Source organism: Cebus imitator, unplaced genomic scaffold (assembly GCF_001604975.1).
Source record: "Cebus imitator isolate Cc_AM_T3 unplaced genomic scaffold, Cebus_imitator-1.0 Scaffold73, whole genome shotgun sequence".
Lineage (NCBI taxonomy): Eukaryota > Metazoa > Chordata > Mammalia > Primates > Cebidae > Cebus > Cebus imitator.
In genome coordinates, this window is record NW_016107388.1 from 5,147,238 (window position 1) to 5,157,506 (window position 10,269).

Below are 10,269 nucleotides of genomic sequence, written 5' to 3' on the forward strand. Positions count from 1 at the left end.
TAGAGGGAAGCATATGTTTATGAAAAAACCTTTCAGATTCCTTTGAAAAAGTGAACTGTATGGATAAAAGCTTTCCAAATAAAGTAATTTGAAAAGAGAATACTGAATACAAGATTAAGCCTCAGTATTCTACCCTGGCTATATAAGGAAATACACATGTAACTTAACATTATGGAAATCCATGACCTCATCAGCCCTTAAACTGCACATCCCAGCATCCTTAGGTGTGGTCTATTAAATTAGCAAAAATAACCCTGAAAACTGTACCCCAGGGCACTGGTTAGTAAGTACAATTACACATCATTTATATCTCTGTTAACTGATTTACTTCTGCGATTTCAGATTTGCAGTAAGTAGTGAATAATAAGACAGTTTTCATCCCTTAGCACAAAACTATCAATTTGGAAATATATGTTCTCAAGGAAAAAGCAAAATGAAAGAAACCTGTTACAAAGACATTCCTAAAAGTGCTGTTTATACTACTGAAAATACTGGAACTGACGCCAATGCCCCAAAATAGGGAGGCGGTTAAGCAAGCTATGGATTGCTTAAAAGTCACAAATGATACAGCAAGACCCAATTTTATTGAATCAAAGGTACTGTTGATTACAAATACACGTCAGTATTAGATATAAAAAAAGTGTGAAAATGCATTGTAGAATTGATGGAATATTTCTGAAATACATGAAAAGTTAATAATTAATAGAAGGAGCTAAGCTGGGAGCCAGCTTCTTTCAGCTACATAAAACCTTTCGATTGCCATAGAGTGCTAATGCTGCCATCTTTTTATCAGAATCTGCTTTGAAATTAGAGAAAAATATAGCAATCCTGTGACCCAAAATTTAACTTTTAAGAGTTCAGAAATACATTTTTCTTTTCTTTTTTTTTTTTAGATGGAGTTTTATACATTGTCAATCAGTAATACGGTTGTATAGATAAGTTAGTGTCCACTAGAGGGAAGCATATGTTTATGAAAAAACCTTTCAGATGCAGGGAAGTGAAATTGATGGCTAGGAGTTGGGCAGGAGCATGGCGATGGAGCCAAGTGCACAGAGGTGAAAGAAAATTGGGAGGGTGAAATAAGCAAGATCTGGTTCTCCATTGGAGGTGGTGGGTGAGAGGGTGAGGGAAGAGGAGTTGGTAAACTAGGTCCCAGACTCATGACGTGAGCAATGGAATGGATAGAGAAGCCTTTCTCCTGGCTGGGGGAGCTTGGAGATGGTGCAGATTTGGATATGGAGAGGATCACAAGTTTTAAGCATGTAACCTTGCGTTGTGCCTCTGAAACCTACAGGGGGATGTGTTAGCCCAACAATTTTAATCCTCAGCAATGTGGCTCCACCTCGGGACTCTTCACTCATTGAAGGTGAGGCCTCCCATTGCTTCACAGAAGAAGAGACATAGCTAGAACAAAGTGCTGAGGATTAACCTTGCTTTAAAAACAGATTAATTTTTTTTTTTTAAATCACAAAGAAGGCCAGGTGTGGTGGCTGACACCTGTAATCCCAGCACTGTGGGAGGCTGAGGTCAAGAGTTCAAGACCAGCCTGGGCAACATAACAAGACCTCATTTTCACAAAATAAAAAAAAAATTTGACCAGCCATGGTGCTGCACACCTATAGTCCCAGCTACTCAGGAGGCTGAGGTGGGAGGATGGCTTGAGCCCAGGAGCTCGAGGCTGCAGTGAGTTACGTAGGATCCTGCCACTGTACTCCCACCTGGGTGACAGAGCAAGACCCTCTGTGCCCAGGCTGGAGTGCTGTGGTGTGATCTTGGCTCATTGCAACCTCTACCTCCTAGGTTCAAGCGATTCTCCTGCCTCAGCCTCCCAAGTAGCTGGGACTACAGGCATGTGCCACCAGGCCTGGCTAATTTTTGTATTTTTAGTAGAGATGGGGTTTCACCGTGTTGGCCAGGCTGGTTTCAAACCCCTGACATCAAGTGACCCACCCTTCTTGGCCTCCCAAAGTGGTGGGATTGCAGGCATGAGCCACCATGCCTGGCCTAGCACTGCATTTTCTAGTGATGACTATTCCAGGAAACAGTGGAGGGTTTTTTTTTTGTTTGTTTTTTGTTTTTTTTTTCCAGCTTAGAGGCTCTAATAAAGTCAATGGTGAATGCAAAGTGAATTTCTGTTGTCTTCTCCCTTTTTCCCCAGTGAGGCCAACTTTTCCAAAGCTCCGATTTTGTCAGATACTCTATTTTTCCACCTGCTCCAGCCCGCACATCCCCTTGTTTAACCTCCTGCTGGCCTGCGACTTAGGGATAAAGAAGATAAGTTTTTATTTATGTCTGACAGCAAAATGTTGTGGTTAAGAACACAGATGCTGTGACTAGACTCCCTGGATTACAATCATTGCATTGTGATCTTGGGCATATGACTTCTCTGTGTCTCAGTATTTCCGTCTGTGGACTCAGTATAGCAGTAATCCTATCATAAGGTTGTTAATGAGGATTAAACAGTCTACTATTAATGAAGTATCAGGAATGAGTGCTTAGTAGGTACACATAAAATAGAAATATAGTCAGTCTTATACCGATCGAAAATTGGTAAAACAAGGTAGCCTAAATAAAAATGTTATAAAAAAAAAAGTGATAGGCTCTCAAAGCAGAGATATTTTAAAAAGGAATTATAGTCATCCCTTAGGATTAGTTCCAGGATCACCTCCTCTCACCAAAATCCAGATGATCAAGTCTCTGTCTATCTAAGATGACCTAGTATTTGCATATAACCTGCCACATTTTCACATATACTTTAAATCATCTCTAGCTTACTTATAATACCTAATAATAGGTTGATGCACAAATAATTGTGGCTTTTGCTGTTGTAAGTAATGTAAATACTATATACATAGTTGTTATGCTGTATTTTTAAAAATTGTTTTCTTATTGTTGGATTATTATTATTATTATTATTTTGTTGTTGGTGTTGTTGAGATGGAGTCTTGCTCTGTTGTCCAGACTGGCAGTGGTACGATCTCAACTCACTGCAACCTCTGCCTCCCAGGTTCAAGCAATTCTCCTGCCTCAGCCTCGAAGTAGCTTGTATGACACTGGTGCCTGCCATCATGCCCGCTTAATTTGTGTATTTTTAGTAGAGATGGGGTTTCACCATGTTAACCAGGCTTGTCTAGAACTCGACCTCCAGTGATTTCCCTGCCTTGGCCTCCCAAAGTGCTAGAATTACAGGCATGAGCCACCGTGCCTGCTTTTATTTTTTATTATTACTTTTTTTCCGAAAATTTTCCATCCAAGTTGGTTGACTCACAGATGTGGAATCCACTGATCTGGATGGCTGACTCTACTGTTACACTACAGGCTCTTTGGAGGGAAAAACACTGTTTCAAAAGGAAGCTTGACATAATTAATTTACTTTTAGCCAAGCTGTTTACCAACAGACCGTTTTGACCTATTTCAGGGTGCAGACACCTTTACAGCGAAAGTTAATATTGAAGTACAGTTGGCTTCAGAACTAGCTATTGCTGCAATTGAAAAAAATGGTGGTGTTGTTACTACAGCCTTCTATGATCCAAGAAGTCTGGGTAAGCTTGTTCCATGGTCATCTTCTTTCTCTGTCTCATGTTGGCTACTTTTTAATTACTTAGAGAATGGCAAATGTTGGTAGTAGTTTGGATATAGTGTTTGACCTATGTCTACCACGTGGATTATTATGATTTAAAGAATACAGCATGTCGCCGACAGATATACCAAGGGCAAAAAAGACTCTCAGCCCCTCCCCTGAACTGTAGACCTGCATCTGCCTGCCTGGCAAATTCTCTTGAATGTCTAGCAGGGACGTCAAATGTAGCATGTCTGAAATATCTCTTTTTTTTTTTTTTTTGAGACAGGGTCTTGCTTTGTCGCCCAGGCTGGAGTGCAGTGGCATGATTTCGGCTCACGGCAACCTCCGCCCCCCAGGTTCAAGGGATATTCCTGTCTTAGCCTCCCAAGTAGCTGGGATTACAGGCGCCCGCCACCACACCTGGCTAATTTTGGGTAGAGACATGTTTCACCATGTTGTCCAGGCTGGCCTCGAACTCCTGACCTCAAGTGATCTGCCCTTCTTGGCCTCCCAAAATGCGGGAATTACAGGCATGAGCCACCACGACCAGCCCATCTTTTTTATCTCGGCCTGCCTTTTCTTGCAGTTTTCCCTATGTGAGTAATGACAAGTCCATCCAAAATTTGGAGTTCTGAACTTTTTCTTTTATGCCCTAATAAATCTTGTGAGCTGTTTGTTCAAACCATGTCCACATTCGACCACTTCTCCAGCTACTGCCAGTCTGTCCTAGCCACTGTCCTCTTGCCTGGATGACTGTGGGCCTTCAGGTGGCCTCTGTGTTGTTGCTTCATCTGCAGTGGAGTGACATGGCATGAAGTTCATTTTAAAGCATGGACTGTCACTCCTTTGCACAAAACCTCCACTGGTGTCCATGCTGCTCCTATGAGACTGGATGTGCCATTACACTCCAGCCTGGAAAAGAAGAGCAAAACTTGTCTCAAAAAAAAAAAAAATTAAGAATCAAGAGAAGGAGAAACTCTGTAACATCTCTGTGTTTACAGAGTTACATCTCTATGTATGTCTACAGAGCTAATATTTGCATCTCACTTTTTAAATTTAAATTTTCTTTTAGACATTGTATGCAAACCAGTTCCATTCTTTCTTCGTGGACAACCCATTCCAAAAAGAATGCTTCCACCAGAAGAGCTGGTACCATATTACACCAATGCAAAGAATCGTGGGTACCTGGCAGATCCTGCCAAATTTCCTGAAGCGCGACTTGAACTTGCCAGGAAGTACGGTTACATCTTACCCGATATCACTAAAGATGAACTCTTCAAAATGCTCTGTACTAGGAAGGATCCAAGGCAGATTTTCTTTGGTCTTGCTCCAGGATGGGTGGTGAATATGGCCGATAAGAAAATCCTAAAACCTACAGATGAAAATCTCCTTAAGTATTACAGCTCATGAATTCCCATCTGAGAAAGCAAAGTTGTTAAAGAGGACTGGAATAGGGACCGAAAGATGTGTATTTGTCATTGCATTTTCATTATGTATAACTTTCCAGATGATGATGTTACTTTTCAGTGTACTCAGATCTCTCATTTTCATTTAAAATTAAAATGGCAGGAAACAAGGACTGCATGGAGAAACTGAGTCTGTGTGGGTTCTGTCTCAAAGATACAAACTCTCTGATAGTCTATGGAAAGTAAACGACAACTATTTTGAAATATTTCTCCTTTGTTTTTTCAATGATCTTTTCATCCAGGACTTGTTACTGTTACAGATCAGAATGAATATACCAGTGGAATGGGAATGACCTGTAGGCCTGCTCTGCCAAGGTGAGAGTGGAGGGAGTGAGTTGGTGACTTAATCTGTAGCCTCAGGGAAGCGCTGCTACCCAATGTCAAGATGGTAAAACCTCCGCCCGAAGAGTAAGATCAGGATGTATGCTTAAGGTGTAAGGCTGATGAGTAGCTGCTAGGCAGATTTGCTAGCAACATTGAAGGTGAGAGACAGAAAAATTGCAGGTGAATTTATTTTCTCAAATCTGTGGTCAAAGTGGACAATGATGATTAAGCCATTAACGTAGTTTTTTGAAGAAGGTAAGTGTTCTAGTTTAAATTGATATAATTTTACTTACCTGACATTGGAGACCTTCATCTTTCAGTCATTACAAATGATTTTGAAAAAACGGTTCGAATATTATTTGAGCAATAAAAACAGCTGGCAACATGAGAATTAAACGGTTAATATAAAAGATTCAACAGTTAGATGTTTTTTTGAGGTAGTCTCCCTCTGTTTCCCAGGCTGGAGTCCAGTGGTGTGATCTCGGCTCACTGCAACCTCTGTGTCCCAGGTTCAGGCAAGCAGTTAGTATGATTATTTAGCGTTTCAAAGATACTTTATATCCAAATCATGTGAAACCTTAATTTATATTGAACAATTAAAGATAATTCATAATTCTTCCACAGTAGAAATGAAATGATTCCTGGCTGGTTATTTTCTTAAAAATTAAAAAATTTGAAAAATTCAACAATGCAATATTTGTTTTGTTTGCTTATCGATCTCATGTTTTGTTCTGAGTTTCAATTTATAAAATAATTTATGTCGCAAGAGTATCTTTCAACTTTTATCCAGATTATATAATTGACTTGTTATTAAATAATTCCTTAGAACCTAGGACTTATAAAGAATTATGACTAGGACCATCTTCTTTTTTTCTTTTTTTTTTTGACATGGAGTTTTTTTCTTCTTGCCCAGGCTGGAGTGCAATGGTGTGATCTCAGCTCACTGCAACCTCCCAGGTTCAAGTGATTCTCCTGTCTCAGCCTCCAGAATAGCTGGGATTACAGGTGCCCACCACCATGCCCTGCTAATGTTTTGTATTTTTAGTAGAAAAGGGGCTTCACCGTGTTGGCCAGGCTGGTCTCAAAGTCCTGACCTTGATCTGCGCACCTCAGCCTCCTAGTGCTGGGATTACAGGCGTGAGCCGCTGTGCCCAGCTCACCATCTTCTATAATAACATGAAATCCTATGAATTTCAAAGGATAGGCAGAAATTTAAAAACATGCTTCTATTGTTCAGATACCCAAGTGACAGAGTTGGTGTGTTAGCGTTCATTTTGGCTTCATTGATAGGATCCCCAAATCACAGTGCTTCAATGAGATAATTTATTTTTTTTCTCTCATACAAAGACTTGAGATCAGCTGAAGGCTGGTTGCTTGCTCTGTCACAAAGTCTCAGCCTGAGTGCTCGCATTCTTAGAGTGAGATGCTCATTTTCATGATCCAAGTAGACAAAGAGCAGGCCTGCTTTTCCTAAGGAAGATTCCATGCAAAATTCTTATTTGTATACCATTGGCCAGAACTTGGATACCAATACCATCCCATTGTTTTGAAGGGGGTTGAAGCCTTTACTTTGGCACCTTCTGAGCTGAGCTGAAAAATTCTATTATGATGGGTGCATAAGAGAATAGATGTATTGGACAACCAGCAAGGAAACTGTCACCTGTGTTGGTATTGAAACCAACTCTGAAGTTAATTGACTTAACATTAGACAAATACAGGAAAAGTGTACAATTATTTAATTCTATACCATCTGGAATGCAAGGTTCAGGAAGTCAGATAATAACCAATAAGTTGATTATTAATCTTGATTTACAAAGTATTTTTGAAGAGTGATGATGTCAGAGGCGGTTGAACCACAGTGACTCCATCTTGAATAGGGCCTGAGTAAAAGACCTACTGGGCTGCATTCTGGGTGGTTAGGTATTCTTAAGTCACAGGATGAGATGGAGTTGGCATGGTTCAGGTCACAAAGACCTTGCTGATAGAATAGGTTGTGGTAAAGATGCCGGTGAAATCCCACCAAAACCAAGATGGCGATGCAAGTAGCCTCTGGTCATCTTCACTGCTCATTACACACTAATTATGATGCATTAGCATCATACTAAAAGACACTCCCACCAGGGCCATGACAGTTTACAAAATGCCATGGCAATGTCAGAAAGTTACCCTATATGGTCTAAAAGGGGGAGGAACTCTCAGTTCTGGGAATTGGCCACCCCTTTCCCAGAAAACTCACGAATAGTCTACCCCTTTTTTAGCATATAATAAACAACCATTAAAATAGCCAACCAGTAGCCGATGCTACTCTGCCGATCGAGAAGCCATTCTCTTATTCCTTTACTTATTATAAACTTGCTTTCACTTTATGGACTGACCCCAAATTCTTTCTTGCACAAGATTCAAGACCCCTCTCTTCGGGTCTGGATCAGGACCCCTTTCCCGTAACAATGGCAAAGCACAGGAAACCATCTGAGAAGAGGCATTCACTTTTTTCTAAGGCTGCTTTTAATAAACATTTTTAACAATAAAGCCATCCTCCTATGTTAAATATTTTAGCAGTGATATTTGAATATAACATATGGAGGAAAAAAGAGGGTAGGATGCAAAGAAGGTTGGTAAGAAAAGTGCCAAGGGGCCAGGCGTGGTGGCTCGCACCTGCAATCCCAGCACTTTGAGAGGCTGAGGTGGGTGGATCACTTGAGGTCAGGAGTTCGAGACCAGCCTGGCTAACATGAGGAAACCTCGTCTCCACTAAAAATACAAAAATTAGCTGAGTGCGGTGGTGCATGCCTGTAATCCCAGCTACTCGGGAGGCTGAGGCAGGAGAATCACTTGAAGCCTCGAGGTGAAGTTTGCAGTGAGTGGAGAACATGCCAGTGTGCTTAGCTTGGGCGATAGAGTGAGACTCCATCTCAAAAAACAAACAAAGAATGTGTTTTTATTGACTATTGCAGTGAGTCAAGAGCAGAATACATTCTCTCTCTATCTCTCGTCTTTCTGTCACCCAGGCTGAAGTGCGGTGGTGTGATCTTGGCTGACTGCAATCTCCACCTCCCAGGTTCGAGTGATTCTCCTGCCTCAGTCTCTCGAGTAGCTGGGATTTCAGGCATGCACCACCATGCCTCACTAATTTTTTGTATTTTTGGTAGAGACGGGGTTTCACCATGTTGGCCAGGCTGGTCTTGAACTGACCTCAAGTGATCCAGCTGCCTTAGCCTCCCAAAGTTCTTGGATTACAGGTGTAAGCCACTGCACGTGGCCAAAATACATTTTCTTCTTGTTAAATCACTGCTGAGAAAAGACCTAAAATACTTTGAATCATTATAAAAGTAATTCATGCTTTTTTTGAAACTTATGTAATATAAGAATAAAAAGTAAAAAGCAAAAGCATATTCTTTTGCTGTTGCCTGTCTCTGAACTACTTCCCAAATGTAACTAACTAAACCACTGTTAGTTGTTGTTGCTGTTGTTTTTTAAATCAAAAGGAGATAGACGGCGGGGCGCGGTGGCTCAAGCCTGTAATCCCAGCACTTTGGGAGGCCGAGGCGGGTGGATCACGAGGTCAAGAGATCGAGACCATCCTGGTCAACATGGTGAAACCCCGTCTCTACTAAAACTACAAAAAATTAGCTGGGCATGGTGGTGCATGCCTGTAATCCCAGCTACTCAGGAGGCTGAGGCAGGAGAATTGCCTGAACCCAGGAGGCGGAGGTTGCGGTGAGCCGAGATCGCGCCATTGCACTCCAGCCTGGGTAACAAGAGTGAAACTCTGTCTCAAAAAAATAAATAAATAAATAAATAAATAAAATAAAATAAAAAAAAAAAAGGAGATAGACTATGTGTACTGTTCTGGACTTGCTTAAATATCTAATATATTTTAAAGACTTCTGAGTATTTTTTAATTTAAAAAGTTTATTTTGGGCTTTATTGAAATTTAGAATGCCTGCAGCGCACATTACAGATTGGAAAAAAGTATTTCCAAAATATGTAACAGAATGTATAAAGAATTCTTACAATACAGTCCAGGCGCAGTGGCTAACGCCTGTAATCCCAGCACTTTGGGAGGCTGAGGTGGGCTAATCACTTGAGGTCAGGAGTTTCAGACCTGCCTGGTCAACATGGTAAAACCTTGTCTCTACTAAAAATACAAAAATCAGGTCGGGTGCCGTGGCTTACGCCTGTAATCCCAGCACTTCGGGAGGCGGAGATGGGTGAATCACAAGGCCGGGAGTTTGAGACCAGCCTGGCTAATATGGTGAAACCCCGTCTCTACAAGAAATACAAAAATTAGCTAGGCATGGTAGTGGGCGCCTGTAGTCTCAGCTACTCAGGAGGCTGAGGCAGGAGAATCGCTTGAACCTGAGAGGTGGATGTTGCAGTGAGCCGAGATAGCGCCACTGTACTCCAGCCTGGGTGACAGAGTGAGAATCCATCTCAAAACAAACAAAAATACAAAAATTAGCTGGGCGTGGTGGCATGTACCTGTAATCCCAGCTACTTGGGAGGCTGAGGTGGGAGAATCACTTGAACTCGGGAGGTGAAAGTTGCAATGAGCTGAAATTAAAAAAAAAATTGTTTAGAATACAGTGAGAAGAAGATACAAACATAGTGAGATGCCAGGAACTCTGTGTGTTGTCAGGCCCCAGGGCCTCTTCTATCCTTGTCAAGGGGAGGGCTAACCTTTCATACAACACATTTTCTGAGTATTTGTTATTAGGGCATTCAAACTGCGCTCCTTTATTCTTAAGCCATTTAAAATTGAATCCATTTGAGATGGCGTCTTGCTCTGTCACCCAGGCTGGAGTGCAGTGGTGCAATCTCGGCCCATTGCAACCTTCGCCTCCTGGGTTCAAGTGATTCTCCTGCTTCAGCCTCTTGAGTAGCTGGGAACAGGTGTGTGCCACCACATCCAGCTAA

General features: G+C 41.5%; 1 protein-coding gene and 1 non-coding gene across 2 annotated transcripts in view; one reads left to right on the forward strand and one right to left on the reverse strand.

Moving 5' to 3' along the window:
* MRPL15 (mitochondrial ribosomal protein L15) overlaps positions 1-5,518 on the forward strand; it is a 9,543-nt gene extending 4,025 nt beyond the window's left edge. The window contains exons 4-5 of the mRNA XM_017531791.2: positions 3,419-3,542; positions 4,635-5,518. Of these exons, the coding sequence (XP_017387280.1) occupies positions 3,419-3,542; positions 4,635-4,972 (462 nt within the window). The 3' untranslated portion in view covers positions 4,973-5,518. The remainder of the gene's footprint in view (positions 1-3,418; positions 3,543-4,634) is intronic.
* A 4,398-nt stretch (positions 5,519-9,916) lies between these two features.
* LOC119471784 lies at positions 9,917-10,046 on the reverse strand. Its single transcript, XR_005200868.1, has one exon. It is a non-coding gene; the product is annotated as a U6atac minor spliceosomal RNA (small nuclear RNA).
* Positions 10,047-10,269: the final 223 nt, after the last annotated feature.